Genomic DNA, 23365 nt, shown 5'->3' on the forward strand with positions numbered 1-23365 from the left:
AATAATATAAAACAATTTAAATTTGATTATCTCCCTTGAATTACTCTTCTAATTAGAAAGAAAGAAACTTGAGATAAAATATTCCCGCCATATGTCAAAACAAGACATGTTGAGAGTGAATGTTTACATTTCAAAACATTGATCAATCGGACTATGTTATTTATTTATATGTAAAAAGATGATTTATTTAGATTTGGAGAAGACTTCATTTTGATGAAAGAGTTGAAAGGTAAGTACAAGGTTTACGATTATATCGATTTTTGCACTACTTAGTTACACAACATATTTATATTACATGTAAACATGTTAACTGGTTATGTACTTTGACATGTAGGTCATGTTTATTTTTCTGCTTTAATAATCAATAAATGTTATTGTATGTAAATTTTAAACTCTTTAGTCAATACATTAATTGGTAACTGAGTTTTTGTTAAATATATTAATCAAAACCGTATTTCTTAAATTTAAATAGATTTAGAAACATGATTGACGTTAAATTAGTTAATTAGTTAGATCTGATAGGATATAAACTTGATTGTAATCAACATGAATGTATGGTATGGAATGGTAAAAAGATGATAGATTTTCACAATGATTACATTAACATACTGTCTTTAGTTGTAAACATCACTGACAATGCTCTATCTATTTATACTAGATAGGTAGGCCTAAACACTGACAAAATGTACATAGTTGTATAAATTTAGGCTTAGCTCTATTGTGTAATTTAAACTTAAAGACAAACATTATTAAACATTGTGTAGCAATTTTTCATAATGCTGAAATCTAGAGTAAAATTAATAAACTGAAGTATGCATACATACTGTATCTTGATAATATACATTATGAGTTAATTGTTTTATAGCCCTTGACTATTTCCTGAATCAACACTTGTTTGTAGATAGGCCAATTGTACATTGTAAATAGGTTGAATAATATTTGATTTATGAATACATCATCTGATAGGAGAAAATATCAGCACCATAATATATTCTGATGAATTGGTAACTGAAATGTTACACCTATCATTGGACCTACATGTAACACATACCTGATCCAGATGTACAGGAGATTTAAACATGGTATAGATGAAGTCGAGGATGTTGTGCAAAGAAGTCTATCAAACCTGTCTGTGGTAAGTTATTTTAATTATGATAATTTGTAAACAAAATTGTAAAAATTGCATACATACATGTAAGTTATAGTCTGATTTTATTGACCTGTCAATTATGAATACATTATAGGATTCATTTAAATATTCGATCCCACTTCGGTTTGGTACGTGTAGTTTACGAGAATAAATGAGTAGTATATTAGTCATGGATTGAAAGTCACGCCAGCTTAATGTGAAGGTTTTCGTTAATTCACAATAGGACAGTCGGTAAAGAGAATGCCTGATAATTGAGAGGTCTGTGGTTCGATCCTTACTGTTGCCATTGTTTAAGTACTCTTTCTTTATTTTTGCAGTATATTTTAATGGAACAGATTTGTAGTGTGTTTTACGGCATTGAAAAGACATTTATTGATTTTAATCCGTTTTAATTTTAAACATGAATTCTTAAAAAACATGTTATTTAAAAAGAGTATATACATAACAAAATTAAGTAAAACATAATCAAACAAAACGAACAACATAAAATAATCATAATTTATTTATTATATAGATTCAATAATGTTGAAAGTATTAATAAGAAAAAAATGGACCAACGCAGACTCGAACCTAAAACACGTGTGGCACTTAGATTATAAACTCTTGATTTACCCTATTGCGCTATAACGCTGAGTACACTTAGTTTAGAGATACAAATTAAATTAAATTCCATCGTACAGCGTCAGTGAGCGTACATCTCACATAACTTACCGAACATCAACCGAAGATTAATATACTGTGTGCATCGACCGTGTAATCAGTATGTAATTGACAGGTTAATAAAACCAAACAATATATTACAACAAATTTAAGATTTAAGCTGGGACAATTTAGTGATGCCCTAGATTTAAGTGGATGGACATCATATTTTAGCAATTGAACTGGAGCATGAGTTATGGTTATTGAAGTAAGTTAATTTGTGTGTTTGTTGATGTGTGAGAAAAAGAAAATGAACATAGTTTGTCAGTAGCTGTTTTTTGAAATACTTCTGAAAGGATAAAATGTTGGCAAAATAAGACAATACTGGTTGGTAAATTGAAAAGCTTTAATGTACATTTAATTGGAAAAAAATTGATGATGTTTTACAAAATCTTTATGAATTAGCTTTTATTTAACTATAAATATATAAACTGGATATAGCTTATTTTCGACTTATGAACTGACTTGGTTGCCCTGATGAAAACTTGTATTATTAGAGTCTCATATGGTGACAATGTAGATAAAAAAAAATATCTGGCTACAAATTGTTGCATCTTAAATGTCATGGAAAATTACCATATAAAGTAAAAGGTTATTATTATTTTCACTAGGCTGACTTGCAGCCATCTAAATCACCAGATAAGGTCGACCCGGAAGTATTAAAGAAAGTAGAGGAATGCTGGGAACAGATTGGTTCCCAGTGTGTAGAATATGCACACCAGTCTAGACGCACCAAGATTGTAGACGACGGGGAGTGGAAAACTGTCCGAATCTTTGTGTCCTCTACATTCACTGATTTCTTCTGTGAGAGGGAAGTTCTCGTTAAAAAGGTGAGTTTTTTCAAATACCTTGATGAATTTAAAGAGCTATATATCCAATTAGTCAAAATATATTGATGTGCCAAAGCTAGATTCTGAGATATTTTTGTTCTAGGTCAGAATCTCGCTTCTAGAGGCAAGATATTGTTTGGACACAAAATAGCAAAATATCTCATCAAGCAGTACAATAAGTTGGACTTACATGAAATATAGCGGCATTGTACTTATACCCACGAAAATACCCTATGCACAGATACATATACATGTGTATTTTAAATTATATCTTTTTATTGATATATTTGTCTTAACCAGTATTGGAGGCTTAATAGAAGAATTTAAATTGATAGAAAAAGGTATTTGTGTATAAAAGACAAAAGTACTTAATTAGTTGTTATTGACAGGTGTTTCCTGAATTACGGGAATGGTGCCATGAACGTTTGTTGTACGTCGTGGATTGTGATTTGCGATGGGGAGTTCCAAAAGACACAACAACAGCAGAAACTATTGCCATCTGTCTGGAAGAACTGAATAGATGTATAGAGGAGACCAATGGAGAACCATTCTTCCTTAATATGACTGGTGAAAGGTAGAAAATTAATTATGTCTCCCCCACCTCGGGGGGAGACATATTGTTTTTGCCCTGTCCGTCCGTCCGTCAGTCCGTCAGTCCGTCCGTCCATTCTTCGTTTCCGGACGATAACTAGAGTTCCTTTTGACCTACAGCCCTCAAACTTCATAGGATGATTGGTCTTATAGAGCTGATGATCCCTATTGTTTTTGGGGTCAGTAGGTCAAAGGTCAAGGTCACACTGACCGTTGGTCAATTTCTCGTTTCCGGATGATAACTAGAGTTCCTTTAGACCTACAGACCTCAAACTTCATAGGATGATTGGTCTTATTGAGCAGATGATCCCTATTGTTTTTGGGGTCAGTAGTTCAAAGGTCAAGGTCACAGTGACCGTTGGTCAATTTCTCGTTTCCGGATGATAACTAGAGTTCCTTTTGACCTACAGCCCTCAAACTTCATAGGATGATTGGTCTTATAGAGCAGATGATCCCTATTGTTTTTGGGGTCAGTAGGTCAAAGGTCAAGGTCACAGTGACCGTTGGTCAATTTCTCATTTCCGGATGATAACTAGAGTTCCTTTTGACCTACAACCCTCAAACTGGGGGGAGACATATTGTTTTTGCCCTGTCCGTCCGTCAGTCTGTCCGTCCGTCAGTCCGTCCGTCCATTCTTCGTTTCCGGACGATAACTAGAGTTCCTTTTGACCTACAGCTCTCAAACTTCATAGGATGAATGGTCTTATTGAGCAAATGATCCCTATTGTTTTTGGGGTCAGTAGTTCAAAGGTCAAGGTCACAGTGACCGTTGGTCAATTTCTCGTTTCCGGATGATAACTAGAGTTCCTTTTGACCTACAGCCCTCAAACTTCATAGGATGATTGGTCTTATAGAGCTGATGATCCCTATTGTTTTTGGGGTCAGTAGGTCAAAGGTCAAGGTCACAGTGACCGTTGGTCAATTTCTCGTTTCCGGATGATAACTAGAGTTCCTTTTGACCTACAGCCCTCAAACTTCATAGGATGATTGGTCTTATAGAGCAGATGATCCCTATTGTTTTTGGGGTCAGTAGGTCAAAGGTCAAGGTCACAGTGACCGTTGGTCAATTTCTACCAGAGAGGCTTGATTGTGAAAACGAGTGGAGTCATCCCAACACACTACAGTTATCATGATTTGACATACATTGAAATTTGAGTTGTCTTTCAATAGTGTAAAAAATCTGACAATATGAACGTTTGTTTCAAGTATCATCAAAATCCTTCAAAGGGTTGAAGAGTTATGGAGCAGACACAATTTCCTTTAATTTCGTTTGTGAAACTATATATGATATGACATTCAAGTGTCAAGTAGACCTTGACCTTGGAACCAGCCATACGAAACATGTACTCTACACGTTCTCTGGATGTGGTGAATTTTTGTTTCAAGTATCTACCAGAGAGGCTTCATTGTGAAAACGAGTGGAGTCATCCCAACACACTACAGTTATCATGATTTTACATACATTGTAATTTGAGTTGTCTTTCAATAGTGTAAAAAAATCTGACAATATGAACGTTTGTTTCAAGTATCATCAAAATCCTTTAAAGGTTTGAAGAATTATGGAGCAGACACAATTTCATTTAATTTCATTTGTGAAACTATATATGATATGACCATCAAGTGCAATTTCGTTTGACGCCCGCCTGCCATACGCTGATTGAATAACCAGGATTTTCAAAATTGAATACCTGGTTAAAAACAAACAGTTTAGGAAGCATCTTCTCATACAACCTTAACAATAGAAACCATCCATAGACAGCCTTCATTGAAGTGACTACCGGGTATTTACATTATCTTATCTCCATTTCCATTCCTGTTTCCATTCACAGTTATTCTCAGCAGTGGGGGAGACATGCGCTTTTTTACAAAAGCATCCTCTAGTCTTATATATTTGTTATAGTGTTAAGGAAAACATGTCTAGGACATTACTTGCCACAAATTGTTTGCTTAGCAATAGAATAGGTATCTTATAGATATGACCTATTACCTCTTTGATGTTTCATCAGTAACTCTTTAGTATAATAAACATGAAGCTTAACACTATATATCTTCTTTATTGCATAATTAATAACTTTATGAGTCTCTTAAGCCACAATATCAACAACAACTTTCCTCCATTCTTCAAAGAATTATTATGTTGCTAAATTTTTACTTCATTAACAATCTTTGTGTAAAGCTGGCTCTGGATATGGAACTATCAATTGTTAATCACAGGGACTTCATTATAAGACTTGGAATACCTAACCCTTAGCCTCCCTAATTTGTATTATGGATTTGCCCTGCTTTGAATATGGAACAGTTCATTCAGTAGTTAAGGTTAAGATTTTAAAATACAAGAAACAAGTTATCAACCGTATATACCTTAGTGGACCAGACTCTATACTGTTGACAAAGGCTTATCACTTTAGGGTTAAATTGAGGAGAGAATAGTAAACATATCCCCTAAAATAGAGCCTGATTGGGCTATGGACATACTGGGCTGACTCTATATTGACAGCATAGGCAGGGTATTATAATCACTTGTATTCAATTCAAGTTCAGTGTTTTTTAGTGACACATTTTGTTTTATGATAATGATTTAGTTACCGCTCAAATCGCATACTATTATTACATAGTTGAATTTAGAAGTAATAAAAAAAGAAAAAAACATAGGATGCTATAGGAATTATGATTATTTACCTAGTATAAATGCAGCATATTTAATAACACTGACCCCTATGAAATATCAAATGCGATCATTCTCACATGACAGGTTTTAAATCTCTATTATTAAAGCAAGTTTTAGACTAACATATGAGGTCAACGACCTTCCATTTCTAACTGAGGTCACAAAAGATTAAGGATAAGTGATTATTATCTATGATTACATGTTATTAAGAAATAACAAATGAATTATTCAGATTTGTTTTTCTGGTATAACTGATCAGTGTACCAACAAGGTCAATAAACTTTGACTTTGGTCACTTGTTTTCATGCATTCACTTTTTCACTTACTGTATTAATTTTGACCTTTAAGTTTTATAAAACAAATAGGAAAATTATTCCATGTATATGTAGATGTTTTAGTTTGTTAACATTTACTTATAGCTTTATCATTCATTCAATATGTTTGATCTAATGCCTATATCCTATAAAATATTGATATTAATTCTAAGTAAGACAAATTTCAACTAATTTTATAGTTCATAAATAAAACTGTATTTGAGCCGCGTCACGACAAAACCAACATAATGCGTTTGCGACCAGCATGGATCCAGACCAGCCTGCGCATCTGAGCAGTCTGATCAGGATCCATGCCGTTCGCTATCAGTTTCTCTACTTGTAATAGAGTTGGTAAGCGGATGCGCAGGCTGGTCTGGATCCATGCTGGTCGCAAACGCATTATGTTGGTTTTGTCGTGACGCGGCTCGTTTGTCACCTAAGTAGAACCAATGACATTCTGTAAGAAATCCTATTTTAAAACCATTTATTGAATTTGCCTTTTAGAAATGCATGTAATTTCAGCCAATCTTTAAAAATTGATTTATTGAAATAACTCTAGTTAAAACATTATTTTACACTTCCCATGCTATATATATCTGAAATGAATTTGTCCATCTGTTGATTACTAACAGTGCAGACCATGATCTGAAATGCCAGCTGATGTTGGTTTGCACTGGTCACATGGGTAGATTTAAGTGCTGCCAGCAGACAAAGGTTTAAGCTTGATTGTGAAGAAAACTTCGAGCTGATTTGAACTTATGTCAAATTAGACTACAGGAACATGCTGGTGTTGCATAAAGAAGCATGTCATTACCCTATAAGGGCTCAAACCCACAATCCCTTGGTTTAGATGCACACACCTAAATAACTCTGCTGAAATAAGTACTAGTATTTCATTCAGATTATAAAGCAAGGTGAACTTTTAATGTGTCTGGTGAAAAAAGTAGAATTAACTGCATATGATATTAAATGTATTAAATGTTATGAAGATTTTATTGAAAATATTGTTATTTGAATCAAGTATTTTTATAATAGATATGGCTGGATCCCAACAACAGATGACTTGCCTGATACATTAAGACAAAAGTTCCAATGGATACCAGATACATCTATAACATTTATGGAGGTTCTTCATGGTGCTTACAGGTAGAAAAAGTTAAAATCATGCTATATAAACTTAAACTCATGTATTTTGAATTTGTGTGACACATTTTGATAAACATTTACATGATCATCATTTACATTTACATGATCATCATTTTCTTTACTTTTTACTATCGTGATTTTTCCGCACAATATTGACCCTTGGAAATTCTTTCATATGATATAAAAGACTGTAATATGGATACTAAAAATTGTGACAAGCACATATTGTTACTTTTAATTGAAAATTAAGTTGCATAATTTCCCATCTTTTTGCTATCTCTTGAGTTAAAACTGTTTGATGACTTTTTAACAAAGAGGTATTGAATTTAGAATTGCATGTATATTTTATCACTGATTGAAAATTAGGTAAAAAATCAAAAGTACCAGTCCTATTACCTGTGATTTAAATTTTATCTTTGCATCCTATATCTTAATCACAGATAAGATATGCATTTTCTTTGCTGACAGCAGTTGCTATCATAGAATATTAAAAATGATCATAGAATATTAAAAATGTATATCAAGGGAGAGTGCTGATATAAATTTCTACCTTTAACAATTACTTGAACCAAATTGACATTACTGTTTATTGAGACCACTAATATATAAACTATTGTATAAATCTACTACAGAGTCATATGCATCAACTGTATTTAATGACTGGACAATATATAGATAGGTCATTATTACCGATTAATTTTTGTTATATACATGTATATCATTATATTAAAAATTGGCTTGTATGCTAAAAAGTAGAATTTATGGTATTGACAAAGAGCATCTTAATTAATTACATGTTAGAATGCAGAACCCAAATGCATTATTTATGATGAGGGACAGTACTATACTGGATGATATACCTGAGGACCAGTTGTCCAGGTATAAAGATACAGATGAGTTACAAGTTCAACAACTTAAAGTAAGTTCACTGTAGTAATAGGCATTTCTCTCTAAAAGTAAGTTCACTGTAGTAATAGGCATTTCTCTCTAAAAGTAAGTTCACTGTAGTAATAGGCATTTCTCTCTAAAAGTAAGTTCACTGTAGTAATAGGCATTTCTCTCTAAAAGTAAGTTCACTGTAGTAATAGGCATTTCTCTCTAAAAGTAAGTTCACTGTAGTAATAGGCATTTCTCTCTAAAAGTAAGTTCACTGTAGTAATAGGCATTTCTCTCTAAAAGTAAGTTCACTGTAGTAATAGGCATTTCTCTCTAATACAAGTACCCATACTATTCCTTTGATTATGTTCTCATAAAGATTCATATTAATATTAAGATTATCAAGGTGTAAATTTTTGAAATTGCCATTTTAACTCTAAAATTAAGAATGTTTGTTATTATCCTACTATTATTGTCTTAACTTAAGACTAAAAGGTAACAAACTCTTTTGAATTGGCAAATGTGGACTTTTAGTTAGGTAGAGCAAGAATAACCATATAGCCTCTCTCACCCTCATTTGACAGCTTTTGCATTTCTATTTTAAGTACATTTTTATCATTAGAGGTGACGCTATTCATTGTGATGTCATTATTTGTGAAAATATCAATATAGTGGTTAAATTGCATGCTCATTGTACAGATTATATCAACATCAGATTACATGGCAGGACATAATATCATAAATTCCCTTGCTAATATTCTGTTATTCTATTTCCAAAAACTACATGATATCTTGTGACACTTTGAAAATGTATATTTGTTGCTGTTATGATTATAGCTATGGTATAATTCAGTTGTTTTATATTGGCTCAGACTTTGTTCAATATTGAAATTAAGCCATTAGTGATTCAGAAACTGTTTAACTTATTTAGTGCAGATTATTTGTTTAGTTTAGTTTATTTATCCTCAACCAATCTTGATATCTTAAATGGACTTGTTCAGCTTACAGTCTGGTCAAAACCATTCATCATTTTTTAGGGAAAATTTCAAAATATTAACTGAATGAAAAGCAAGATGTGCAGACAATAATATAACTACATGGATGTGTGGACTTATCTTGGCCAGAATTGTACTCATTGGTTCATCCATTTGCTGCCAGCATACTTACTGTTAAAACTATGCTTTAAACAAAGAAATAATGAATATTTTTGTCTGCATTATAATACACTGTCTGTTCAATCACATTATAACAAGCTGTTGATGTTTTACTTTCCCAGCAATTAAAGATTTGGCTACAGTCAAGATTTCCAGAGCAGGTGCTAGATTACTCATGCAAGGTGGATGGATTGATTAGATTACATGAAAAAGAAATGGTATACTTTCTCTATGAAGTTTAAATTAGAAAGGCGATAATTATATAAAGAACATTTCTGTCTCTATTTCCTTAATTTACAAGAAAGAATATTGGTATCCTTAGTTTGCTTTGAATTAATGCATATTAAATGAAACAGCATTTTATTATATACATTTATATTAAGTTTTGATATTATTGGAAAATTTCAATATTTATGTAATTGTGGTGTTCAGAAGCAAAGGGACACAACTGTGATTTTTAAGATTAAAGTTTTACAGTGCAGCATAACTTCCCTTTAACTAATTCTGTAGTTTAAAAAAAAATAACAATATCTATATCAGAATGGAACTTAAACTTTCTAAATGTTGATTTGTCTGTTGACAAAAATCAAATATTTCGCATATTTCTTAGAGACTTGCTTGATTTGTAACATGAAACTAATTCTTTAATACAAAAGTGTAATAACTGTTCAGATTTGAAAAAAAAGCAGTGTTGTTGAAGGTGTTAATGTTTACATATGATGATATAGTATATACCTATCAAATCAACAAAAGGACCAAATAGCGGCTCGGGTTATATTAACAAACAGCCGTTTATATAGGGCCATATAACCTGTCAACAATCTTTATAACATGTATAATATACATGTATTCTTACATTGTTGGTACAACATGAGCTTGTACTTACAGGAATTACTGTAGTAATTTAAAATCTTGAACTTATGTTTATGTGTTATTAAGACTTGTGTATCTACATCATCTACATAATTATACTGTATGTGTTTTAGGTGATCTTGTAATATTTTAGAGGATCATATTATGTTTCAGGTGATCATGTTAATTGCTTTAGGAGATCATGTTATGTTTTAGGTGATCATGTTATGTTTTAGATGATTATGTTGTTTTTAAGATGATCATGTTATGTTTTAGCTGATCATGTTGGTGATCATGTTATATTTTAGGTAATCATGTTATATTTTAGGTTATCATGTTATATTTTAGGTTATCATGTTATATTTCAGGTAAACATTACTGGATTAGAAGACTTTAGTGAGCAAGTTTTGAAGTTTTTCAAAGCTGCCATTTCTAGAACATTCCCTGACAGAACTGCTGTAAAAATACAAGATTCCAAGGTTCTAATGGAAAATGGTGAGACAGCAAATTAAACCTCTGATTTGAAATAATAACAATTATGTAACCAGTATAGAGGCAGGCTTTCAACAGCTGCAAAATGATGAACTTTATAATGAATTCTCTAACACTATTCAAGAAATGTTCCAAATTCGAAGCATGGCATGTCAACTGTTGTGTATTTGTTGATGAATTGATCAAAAAACTTAGCGTTGTGTTTTAATGAACAATTTTATTCAATAAAATGTCTCTGTCTTGGGCTCACTTTGGGCCTCTCCTCCTATGACTATTCTGTCATGAGTATATATTGAGACGCTAAACATGATCTTCAAGTTGAATATGTAACGCAACCAAATACTTTCAAAAATGGGTAAATAATTTGATGTTTTTCATGTTGATACTAAGAAAATCATTAAACACTTTTTTCTCTTCTGTAATTCTGTAGCCAGTCAGAAGAAACATGTGGAAGAGCTGGCTGATAATATGTTAGGACGTAAAAATGAGGCAGAGCAGATATTTTGTTTCCTACAAGGACAAACTAGTCTCTTCAAATCAGGAGGTACAATTATTATTATTATCACCAGAGTATAAATCAGTTTTAATGTAGCAATTAAATTTATTATTCAATTATTATAGGAAATATTATTCATTGTTAAGACACATGAATTCAGCAGACCAAAGGTTAACTACAAGTTATGTTTACTGTGAGAATTTTGTTAAGCAGAAATTCATTTAAAACAACACATTTTTACTGAGGTTTTTTGACATAACAAGATTAGAAATAAACATTTGAGATCAATGTTCCATTTGACATGTTTGATGTATGTCTAGGCGCAAAATTTCAGATTATTCATTCTCTTCGATTTTGAAAAACAGTCATTCTTATTGTGAAAAATTATCCAAAATTGAAAAGCATTTGAAAATGGATTAATAATGGCACAAAAATACAATTTGAATTTTCAACAATTTTCAATTTATTTTTGAGTAAAATCTTAATTTATATATCTTTTAAATATTCTTCTGTTTAAATTAACCCAGCAGATTCATGTAAGAAATTCAAATTTTATGTTTATAGTTATGAACATTATGAACATTAAGAAAGTGTTTTAAAGTGTAATTTATTATAAACAAAAATGTTTTTAATTAGTCTTAACAACTTCAAGTTCATGTACAATTTATCAAAATATACAAAAAAATCAGTCAGTGCATACATGTATATTAAAATTTACCTAGGGTGATTAATAGCTTTGTCAAAATTGTAAGATGGACAACTTGTTTTAAGATATTTAATGTGGACCATTTTTATTCTTTGACTTTATTTATATAAAAATCAAAATAAAAAAAAGGTTACTTTTTAACCTAATGACCAACTTTTGCATTTTGAAAGTTCAGCCTTCTTCTTGGAATGGAATTCAAGAGAGCAATCTTAGGGGAAATCATGGTTTTGATATTGTTTTGTTTTTCTTTCAGAAACCAAGAAACCATACTCAAGTAAGTATAAAAATCATTATTTGCTTTAATATAATAAACTTTCAATCTAACAGTTACTCCTTGGATTATTTCATATTGGTTCACTTTCTTTTAAAAAGGTAAAAAATAAAGAAGAACATGACTTTAAATGTTGTAGATTTTTATTTCAATGCACCATACTGTTTTGGGATAGACTATGGTTTTGACTTTTTATTCCTTTGTGTTTAGAAGATATTAAGCTGATTTGATATTCTCAATGAGAACAATTTAACATAGATTATTGAGTTTTGGATGTTAACTTTGCCAGAAAATATAAAATTGTTGGCCTAGATATACCTGTAAAATAGAAACATTAGCATCATAATTTAATTTGTTAAGATCTTTTCTGACTGTAGGAGATCCTGAATACTGGCAAGAATTTATTGAATTTGAAAACTCTCTACTGTGTCTTACTGGGCCATCAGGTTATGGGAAGACAACTCTGTTAGCATATGTCACACAACAAGCAATAAAGGTAAGTTAATTTTTGATAAACTAACTACCTTTCACATAAATGCATGCATTTTAGTGATACGGTTGTGCTAGTGGCAGATTTGTTAGCTCAACTATTAAAGAATGGTGGAGGTATCTTACCACTTGTAACACTTTGTTGAGGATTTGTGTGCATATTTCATTGAAATCTTACAAAAGTATTCTCTTAAAGTTGTATGCATGTCATTTGGATTATAATTTTAGGTGGCTGTCAAAGACCAATTACTCAGATTTGAATTATTTACAGAATAATACCTCTTAGTAAATTTTGAGTACTGTTTTTTTTTCATTGTTGTTTATAACAAAAGTTAAAGAATGATAAAATAAAAAAATAACATTTCTAATGTATATAAACAAAGTAATCAACTTCAACTTAATTTCTGTCTGACAATGTATTACATACATGATTGGTTAAAAATGTGGAGAAAGAGTGATCCCTTGTAAGAATTAATCACAACAAAATTATATGAAAATTGCAGATTTGGTTTGATTGAGTCTATACATGTGGGATAATGAAATAGTGCAACATCCATCATGCCTCAAAATTGCAAAACAGTTGCAACAGAAGGGAAATTACTGATAACTGGGATAAGCTTAGATTGCATTAAACATACAACATTATTGCTAAATTTTTGTTACAGAATGGAATGACAGTGTTTTACCATTTCTGTGGCAGTAGTGGTAACTCCCAGCATGTTTTACTCTTGTTACAAAGACTTGCTGCCTTCCTTAAACAAGACTATTCTACAGGTTTGTTCTCAATACAAATTTATAAATCATGACTAAATCTATTTTAGACTAAATATTTTGTTAAACTATTTCAACATTTACCTCTAAATTCAGTTGTATGTCAACATTACACAATAACATTTTTTTAAAGCATATGGGAATGATGAATGATGCTAAAATCAATGATTTGTTCAGAATCATTCATCATTTATTTAGAATCATTTAGAATAAGATGCTTGCTTGCAAAAATAATGAGAAGAACTTTGTCATTATCATAGTTTGTCCATCATTGACATTTATATGACCTAGTGAAAAAAAAGAGATTTTAACGAGGTTTTGATGAATGGAGATACTGATGCGAAACTTTGTGGCGAGTCATTAATTAGCTTTATAAGATACCTGAGACTGGCAGAAGTATATTAAAGTACACAATGTATTAGTTAGTGGCGGTGATATTGGTAGTTTTCACTCCGGATCATGGCAGTAAGACACATTGAATTTACCAGAGCACAGTTCAGCCACTGCATCATTCCTAGGCATGCTGTCAAAAAGTTTAGCAATACTAAATGCCTTCAATTTTTGCAAGGAACTGTAATTTCTGTACATGCTAGAGCAGAGGTACAGTGCAAATGACCGTAGAAAGGATTTCATGATTATTCACAACGGAAGTGACCTGCAACATCCTAGAACTGAACCCATGTCACCTGAATCACTGTATTAGTTAGTAGAAATGATAAAAAAATCTGATCTTTAATTCACAATAATATATTGTGACGTATGTTTATAGAATACCTGGAAACACTGTATCAATTGGATGAAGGAAAACTACAAGATATTATTAGAGACAGTTTTCTAACATTGAAAGATAAACCATCTGATAAGCCTATAGTGATAGTGTTTGAGGCGCTGAACCAGGTAATTCTGTCCTATTTACTCTGCAGCACTAGTACTGCTATTAACAACACAATGTTTTTTCCATTAGTATTTATATAATGAAGATGTTATTATACCCCCGAAACGAAGTTTGGGGGGTATATAGGAGTCCCCCGGTGGTCGGTCGGTTGGTCGGTCCGACGGTCTGTTGCATTTTCCTTGTCCGGAGCATAACTTGAAGACTAATGGTTGGAATTCAATATAACTTCATACAATGGTCAAGCACATTAAGAGGAAGTGCAGTGCACAAGAACTATAACTCAATCTTGACTAATTACAGAGTTATTGCCCTTTGTTACTTTTCCTTGTCTGGAACATAACTTGAAAACTACTGGTTGGAATTCAAAACAACTTCATACAATTGTCAAGCACAATAAGGGGAAGTGCAGTGCACAAGAACCATAACTCTATCTAAAGTAATAACAGAGTTATTGCCCTTTGTTACTTTTCCATTGCTTTCTTTTGTCCGGACCATAACTTGAAGACTAATGGTTAGAATTCAATTTAACTTCATACAATGGTCAAGCACATTGAGAGGAAGTGCAGTGCACTAGAACCATAACTCCATCTTGACTAATTACAGAGTTACTGCCCTTTGTTACTTTTCCTTGTCCGGAGCATAACTTGAAAACTGCTTGTTGGAATTCAAAACAATTTCATACAATGGTCAAGCATAGTAAGGGGAAATGCAGTGCACAAGAACCATAACTCTATCTTGACTAATTATAGAATCATTGCCCTTTGTTACTTTTCCATTGCCTTTTTGTCCGGAGCATTACTTGAAGACTAATGGTCAATATAACTTCATACAATGGTTAAGCACATTGAGAGGAAGTGCAGTGCACATGAACCATAACTCCATCATGACTAATTACAGAGTGATTGCCCTTTGTTACTTTTCCTTGTCCGGAGCATAACTTGAAAACTACTTGTTGGAATTCAATACAACTGCATAAAGTTGTCAAGCACATTAAGAGGAAGTGCTATGCACAAGAACCATAACTCCATTTTGAAAAATTACAGATTTATTGCCCTTTGATACTTATCCTTGTCCTGAGCATAACTTAAAACATACTGGTTGGAATTCAAAACAAATTCATACAATGGTCAAGCACAATAGGAGGAAGTGCAGTGCACAAGAACTATAACTCTGTCCAGAGTAATTATAGAGTTATTGCCCTTTGTTACTTTCCCATTGCTTTTTTCTTGTCAAGAGCATAACTTGAAAACTGCTAGTTGGAATTCAATACTATTTCATACAATGGTCAAGTATATTGAGAGGAAGTGCAGTGCACAGAAACTAAAACTCTTTTCTTGACTTATTTAAAAGTTTTTGCCCTTTGTTACTTTTTATTGTCCAGTGCATAACTTGAAAATTAATGGTTGGAATTCAATGAAACTTTTTACAATGATCAAGGGCAGTGAGATGAAGTGCAGTGCACAAGAACCATAACTCTATTTGGACTAAATACAGTTATTGCCCTTTGTTACTTTTTTGTTCAGTGCATAACTTGAAAACTGGTTGTTAGAATTCAATACAACTTCATACAATGGTCAAGCACAATGAGAGAAAGTGCAGTGTACAATAACCATAATTCCATCTTCAGTATTTATAGAGTTATTGCCCTTTGTTTCTTTTCCTTGTCTTTCTGGACTTATTACAGAGTTAATCAATAAAATTTCATCAATGGCCAACCACATTGAAAGGAAATGCAACATACAAGAACCACAACTATCTTTATTTGCCCACAACCATAACACTCTTTCAATTCTTTTACAAGGTATTCTGTTACTAGTAACATCCTCATTTCCGAAGATGTCTTGCTGGGGTTTTAATCACATTTAGTGATAGTTCTAGTTTTTCTTTAATTTAAGAGTCATTTTAGTAGAGTTAACTTTATTATTGATAAAATAAGTGTGCAATGCCTGAAGGTTTTCAACTTCAGGAGGCTTACAGAACTAATTAATTGTTTTCACTGCATTATTACATCAATTAAAGGAGCATGCCTCAAGATTTCTGCTAATTTTCATAATTTTTTTTAAAATGTATTAAAAGGTAAAATAACAAAGAAAATAATTTACACATTGCAAATGACACTGACAACCCATGTAAATTACCAAACAGTGGTCAAAATATGCAAAAATAGCTCTTACTGCAATTGTAACACAGTAAAAATATGTTATAAAATATTGCACAATCGGTCATTTTCGCTTAGCTTGAATCTTTTTACTTTTCTTTTAATCTATGCACAGTTTTCTCAATTTTGATTTACTTGAAGTAGTTTGGCTCGTCTGAAGGCATGCAGATTTAAGATGTGTACAAAGTATTAATTTTTTTATGTCGTGCTTAAGACATATCTACTGAAAAAAAGATTGTATGATCTAAATCATGATTGATTCTCTTGATGATTTGATAGGTATATACTATATCATCATATTTAAAGTGTAAATATTTAAAGTGTAAATTATTTCATTTTAAAAATATTTGGGTATTTTTGTTATTTGGACAGTTATCATCAGCAGACTATCATAAGCACATGAGTTGGCTGCCCCCAAAGTTCCCTGCTAGTGTATATTGTATAGTAAGTAGTACACAGCACCCGCCCACCATCAGCCGTATACAAGAGCATCCACACTACAGCCTCAAACTAGAGGCATTGAACAAATCTGATGCTAAAGACATTATACAACTTTTCCTACAGAGGTTTAACAAGGTAATCCTTTATAGTTGTTTGAATCTTGTAGCAAAATTTGTAAATACTTTGATAAAGTTTACAATATGTTTGGGTTTGTCAAACTAAAATCAATTAACAAATAAGCTAGCACAAATCTCTGAGTTGAAATTTCTCTTTATTCTTAAAGATTATTATGAATGATACAGTGTACAAGTGTGGAAAACAAACACATTTTTTAAACATAGGTCTTGATAACTTCAAACTGTGCTAGTAGGTTGTTATCAAGATTGTAAGTATTTGCTTAAATCAAATTTTGTTAACAATTATGTATTCGACATTATACTGAAAAATTAATTGAATATTGGGTATTCGATGATACTATGTGATTTTCTTGTACAAAATTGATGTAACTCAAATAATGCTTAAAATGAAGCATATGTCATGCATTAATTTTCTGACTGTTATTGTCTTGATTTTGAGCTGTTTGTTTTGAAATAGTTTTTATTCGACACACAATAGATAAATTGTAGTCTTATGACAAATGTTGAAATCCAGTGGTCTTAAAAGAAACAGGGTTGTTGCATTTGTGTAACTCGTACATATAATTTTATTGAAAATCCAGCAAACAGATAACTAAAACAGTTATGCTAATAACTATGTAAAAATAGAGATAATTATCTAATTACAATAAAACTACTTTAAAGGTAGTTAAGTATGCTTGCATTATTTAAGCTAATCATAATTTTTTTTGTTGATTATAAATTATCATTTCTTAAAGTTTAAACTGAATTATGTTCATCAAAATTTAAGTGCTGTACAAAGGGTCTCCAGTGTTTTATATGTCTCATATTTCAGAGATTGGACAATGATCAGTTATCATTGATCCTGGATTCAAAGTGTTCCCAGAGTCCTTTATGGTTGTATCTGATCTGTGAGGAATTAAGAATATATGGCGATTACCGGTCATTAACCAAGCACGTGCAATCAGTGACCACTAGCATAGATGACATGATTGAAGCCATTGTGAGAAGATTGATCAAAGAAGATGACACAAAACAAATGGAGAAAGTAAAAGATTTGATTTAAGTTTTATTTCTATTTTAGATATAAATTTAGGGACTTTGTTAACTCACGGATTTATATTACATAGTATAAATCCGTGGTTAACTGTATAGAGGATATTGAATGAGTGTTAGTTCAATACTGAATTTATTGAACGAGTTGCTTAAAATATAACTTACTTCTACACAGGACTATTTATGTATATCTTAACATATAGGTAATTTATTCAGACTGGCAAGAAATTTGTTTTGATGACTTAGAAGCTTTAACTTTTTGTTATTAAGATTTGCTCATCTAATAGTATTTCTCCTATATTTAAAACTTTTTTGAAGTTGCCAATAGTCATTACATACTCATATTATATTGGATAAAAAGATATGCTTTTGTCATTTCATTATAATGAATTTAAAGCTGCTTTTTTCAAATGATTTTCTGTGTGTGTTTTCAGGCCATGAGTCTACTAGCATGTAGTAATAGTGTTGTAACTGCACAAGATCTACAGAAGATGCTTGGTAACATTGCAGACAAGAACCCACTGCCCCAGCTTATGTTTGCTCAGATAAAACGGGCTCTCTCACCATACCTGAGAGTTGCTCATTACAATGATCAGATCACATTTGTACACATCAACATTAAAAATGTATGTACTTATTTCTTGTCATGAAAATTTTGATATCGTGTTATTCATTCTCTCGTTGATTGTTCAATTTTTAATTATTATATTTTTTGAAGAATGATCTTGCTTGAGTTGTTGCTAGTAGGTATTGGATTATATGTTAAAAATTCAGAAGTTGATCTTAGAACAAACAAGAACTCAATTATAAATGTGAATCTCATGACTTTTAGATCCAGTGCTCAGGACTTTGTGTTTCAAAATTTCAAACAATTAATCTAAGTGATGACATATCTATTGTTTCAACTTTATTGATACAATATTCTAGAAGATATTTATTTTGATATGAGAGTTTGGTTAAAACATTATTGGAGTCATTGTAAAGAAATTTTTCCTACTTATGAATGCTTTTGTTGCTGATATAATTACTTTTGATTACTTTCATCCGTTTTACTAATGTTAAATGTTATTTTCTATGTTAAAAGTATTGAAAGATAAACTTTAAGTTAATGCAGTGCACTCGGTTCACCTTTTAAACTTTAGACAAATATCATAATGTTTTATATATAGGTAATATTGGATTGTTTGGTAAAGAAGCAAGCTTCAGGAAAACAATGTCATACTTTACTTGCTGACTATATAGAATACTGGAGTGATGATAAAGAACTAAAAGTTGAGGCTTTACCATACCACTTACAACAAGCTGTTCTTAGGAAAAGGTAACTGTGAAAAAATGTGACTAAAAATTTTTAAGCTTTTATCATGTGGATCTAACTTATTGGTTGTTAATTTTTAACTGAAGAGTTAGATATTAAAGTCCCTTGTTAGCAGCAGTTCTTCCAGATATGCTTTGAATAGAAATTAACTGATATTGAAGTTATCAAATAAAAGTTAGATTGCCTGTCTGATCTAGAGAAAAATTATACAATCTATACACATTTTATATAAATATCTTGATTGACATTAAATGCTGTCAATGGTACAAGCTTAAGTCCTAAACTGTAAAGGTAAGACCAGAAAGAAAGAACCTCTGCCTTTGACAAACATCATCTTAGAAACCAATGCAACAGCTTTACATTGCTTAGGTAACAAGTCTTAATCATCTATCATTTAAGAAGGTTAGCATATTAATTTCATAACTGTTTAAAGCCTAAACCTTAATGAAATTTGTGTATTGAGGTCTAGTTTGAGTTGTATTTTCATATTTGAAGTAGAGATGAAAAGATATTCTTCATTTGTTACAGATTGGTGCATTTTATAAGGGAAGTACCAGAGTCCTCACGTGTCCCACTGTTCAGACGGAGTGCAATCATGTCGGTATGTTAACGCGGCTTGATTAATAAAGCTTAACATAAACCTAAACATTTACAGTACTAGCGTTATTCTCAACACTTGCTTTATCTCATTGTTTATTTTTTTTAAATTTTTAATTATTTGTAACTGGAAAGACTTGTTGTCTTCGCAGTTTTTAATAATTCATTTTGAAAATTAAAACATAATAAATTGAAATTCCTCACACTTAACTTATAATTTAAGTCAGTTCTATTTGTGACAATTTAACATTTTTAATTGGTTCATATTAATGACTTGATATTTGGATGCATGATGAACTCTTTATTTCGGTAAAAAACTTATTACATGTACATGTATTTGATATGACTATGTTTGATATTAGATAATTGAAATAGCACTAAAGCCAAGAACATTAAAGATTGACATTTTCTTTAAAAATATCTAATTAAAACAAGATAAAATATTTGTAATGTTATCAATGAATAATTATAAAAGTTTCAAATGTTCATCCATATATGCATTGACAGTTGGACTATGTTTTTTTTATAAAGAATATACGCCATTTGTTTTACAGGACTGTCGCTGCAGAAATCTTGCTGACTCAGTTATTCAAGGAGTTGTTCCAGCTTATTTGTGTGTATTTTGTCAACATAAACGTGCAGTGTATTTTCCTAATGGTTACCACATGAATGAAAACATGTGTGTGGTGTGTGGCAATCATACATTCAATCTACCGAACACATCCAGAGCCCACCTCTGCAACTTTCACTCAGTTCATCAACAGGCGACTGTTTTAAAATGCTTTCTTTGCTCTAATATTGTGACTAAGAACCAGGCAAAACCTGCCTTGTTGTGCCAACATTGTGGGTTTGGAAATAATGGGAAACGGTGTGCTGCTCTTGATATGCATTTGTCATAATATATATATAACGGCAACACTGTTTAGGCTTAATATATTATTATTCTCTTATTGCACACACTTTTGTCGGTATATGCAACTTGAAATTCATATTTAAGTCTATATTATTAGATGATTGTAGAAAAATAAAAGTTATACATACACATTTTGAATGATTGAATGTGCAACATCTTAATCATACAATTTAATGAACAGAACTTGTTTTGTTTTTTTAACTTATTTCTGTTAACTCTCTTTTATACTGAAAAACATTGTCAAAAGATATTCATGTTTGCTACAAATATCATTTATAATTTTATATTTATATATTATTTTATACCTTTATAGATCTACTTGCAATTTACTATATAATGTACACGTTTTATTTGTTACTTTAGTGCTGTCTTTTATACTAAAACTCTAGCAATAAATGTTTACGATTCTTTTTGATCGTTTAAAACTAGTTTATTTCAATACCTTGTGTAAATTGGCTCAGTAGGGAAACTGGGATTTCCCATCCCCAACAAATGAAATTTAGGGAGAGGTGTTATATAGGTGTGAGCTTCTCGGTTAGTTTCTGGATAATAACTGTTTAACGAGGCAATGAATTGTTATATTTTTTTGGTGTGATATCATTAAATCTGCGTCAAGTTCCAATTTGGCTTTAGACCACTTATTTACCCATTTTATGGCCATAGACTGACAAAAATACGATTGTTTTAAAAAAAAAAAAAAACGTATATTTCTTAGTTCAACTTTTACAGATGTTTAGAAATATTAAATATAGTCAAAAGGACAAAAGTGAAAATTGTTAGGCACAGTGTTTTAATATTGAAATCAAAGTAAACAACAAAAACAGTACCCCCACCCCCCACCCCCAAAAAAAACAACAACGCTGCAATGTTTCCGACACAACACGGGTACATAGTGAACATAATGAGCTGTCGTACGCATCCTTATTCGAAAAATATGTACATAATATATTTTCATGACACTCCATGCCACATTTCATACATTATGTATTACAGGTTATTTTTCAATTAATAGCGTGCTTACTATGATTGCCTTTTAACGACCTTTCATTAGATAATTTTACAGACGAGTTCATTGTTTGTGTTTTTAGCTCACCTGTCACAAAGTGACAGGGTGAGCTTTTGTGATCGCTTTTCGTCCGGCGTCCGTCCGTCGTCCGTCCGTCCGTCCGTCCGTCCGTCCGTAAACTTTTACTTTAAATGACATCTCCTCATAAACCACTAAGCCAATTTCATCCAAACTTCACAGGAATGTTCCTTTGGTGGTCACCTTTAAAAATTGTTCAAAGAATTTAATTCCATGCAGAACTCTGGTTGCCATGGCAACCGAAAGAAAAAACTTTAAATATCTTCTTTTAAAAAACCATAAGAGCTAGAGCTTAGATATTTGGCATGAAACATCTTCTAGTGAGTGTCTACCAAGTTTGTTCAAATAAAAGCCCTGGGGTCAAAATTGGCCCCGCCCCGGGGGGGTCATTGATTTTCCCTATATACATATAGTAAAAACTTAAAAAATCTTCTTTTAAAGAACCAAAAGAGCTACAGCTAAGATATTTAGCATGAAACATGTTCTAATAGGTGTCTACCAAGTTTGTTCAAATAAAAGCCCTGGGGTCAAAATTGGCCCCGCCCCGGGGGGTCATTGATTTTCCCTATATGCATATAGTAAAAACTTAAAAAATCTTCTTTTAAAGAACCAAAAGAGTTAAAGCTAAGATATTTAGCATGAAACATGTTCTAATAAGTGTCTACCAAGTTTGTTCAAATAAAAGCCCTGGGGTCAAAATTGGCCCCGCCCCGGGGGGTCATTGATTTTCCCTATATGCATATAGTAAAAACTTAAAAAATTTCTTTTAAAGAACTCAATGAGCTAGAGCTAAGATTTTTAGCATGAAACATGTTCTAATAGGTGTCTACCAAGTTTGTTCAAATAAAAGCCCTGGGGTCAAAATTGGCCCCGCCCGGGGGGGGGGGTCATTGATTTTCCTTATATGTGTATAGCAAAAACTTAAAAATCTTCTATGAAAAAACCCAAATAGCTAGAGTTTAGATATTAAGCATGAAACATCTTTAAGTAAATATCTACAAAGTTTGTTCAAATAAAAGCCCGGGGGTCAAAACTGGCCCTGCCCCAGGGTGTCATTGTTTTTAACTATATGTGTATAGTAAAAACTTTAAAATCTTCTTTTAAAAAACCCAATGAGCTAGAACTTAAATGTTTAGCATGAAACATCCTCTTATGGGTGTCTACCAAGTCTGTTCAAATAAACAAATAAAAGCCCTTGGGTAAAAATTGGCCCGGGGTGGGGGGGCCTATATACAGGTGAGCGACCTCAGGGCCATCATGGCCCTCTTGTTTTGTTTTTCTTAGG

The 23365-nt window shown here is 31.8% G+C and overlaps 1 protein-coding gene across 3 annotated transcripts; it reads left to right on the forward strand.

Annotated features, from left to right (window-relative positions):
- The first annotated feature begins 81 nt into the window (after window positions 1-81).
- LOC132741325 (NACHT and WD repeat domain-containing protein 2-like) lies at window positions 82-21406 on the forward strand. 3 transcript variants are annotated; one of them, XM_060729468.1, is made up of 19 exons: window positions 82-233; window positions 970-1135; window positions 2461-2679; window positions 3069-3253; window positions 7288-7398; window positions 8200-8317; window positions 9551-9646; window positions 10649-10775; window positions 11203-11316; window positions 12228-12248; window positions 12623-12741; window positions 13400-13508; window positions 14275-14402; window positions 16931-17134; window positions 17951-18163; window positions 18606-18797; window positions 19341-19489; window positions 20015-20087; window positions 20638-21406. In XM_060729468.1, the coding sequence occupies exons 2-19, from the start codon at window positions 1061-1063 to the stop codon at window positions 20980-20982; spliced, it is 2598 nt and encodes an 865-aa protein (XP_060585451.1). In that variant the 5' UTR covers window positions 82-233; window positions 970-1060; the 3' UTR covers window positions 20983-21406. The 3 variants fall into 3 exon arrangements, with proteins under 3 accessions (XP_060585451.1, XP_060585450.1, XP_060585452.1); XM_060729467.1 differs by having other exon boundaries at window positions 82-229; window positions 902-1135; XM_060729469.1 differs by having other exon boundaries at window positions 82-229; window positions 928-1135.
- Window positions 21407-23365: the final 1959 nt, after the last annotated feature.

The sequence above is a fragment of the Ruditapes philippinarum genome, unplaced genomic scaffold (genome assembly GCF_026571515.1).
Source record: "Ruditapes philippinarum isolate M1 unplaced genomic scaffold, ASM2657151v2 ctg1247_1_1_1_1, whole genome shotgun sequence".
NCBI classification, from domain to species: Eukaryota; Metazoa; Mollusca; class Bivalvia; order Venerida; family Veneridae; genus Ruditapes; species Ruditapes philippinarum.

Excerpts from the sequence above, each read along its gene's own strand:
- LOC132741325 (XM_060729468.1), top strand. The coding sequence starts at position 1,061 with ATGTACAGGAGATTTAAACATGGTATAGATGAAGTCGAGGATGTTGTG. Across the intron at positions 8,318-9,550 it reads TACAAGTTCAACAACTTAAA|CAATTAAAGATTTGGCTACA; the intron begins GTAAGTTCACTG and ends TTACTTTCCCAG. Across the intron at positions 13,509-14,274 it reads TAAACAAGACTATTCTACAG|AATACCTGGAAACACTGTAT; the intron begins GTTTGTTCTCAA and ends GTATGTTTATAG.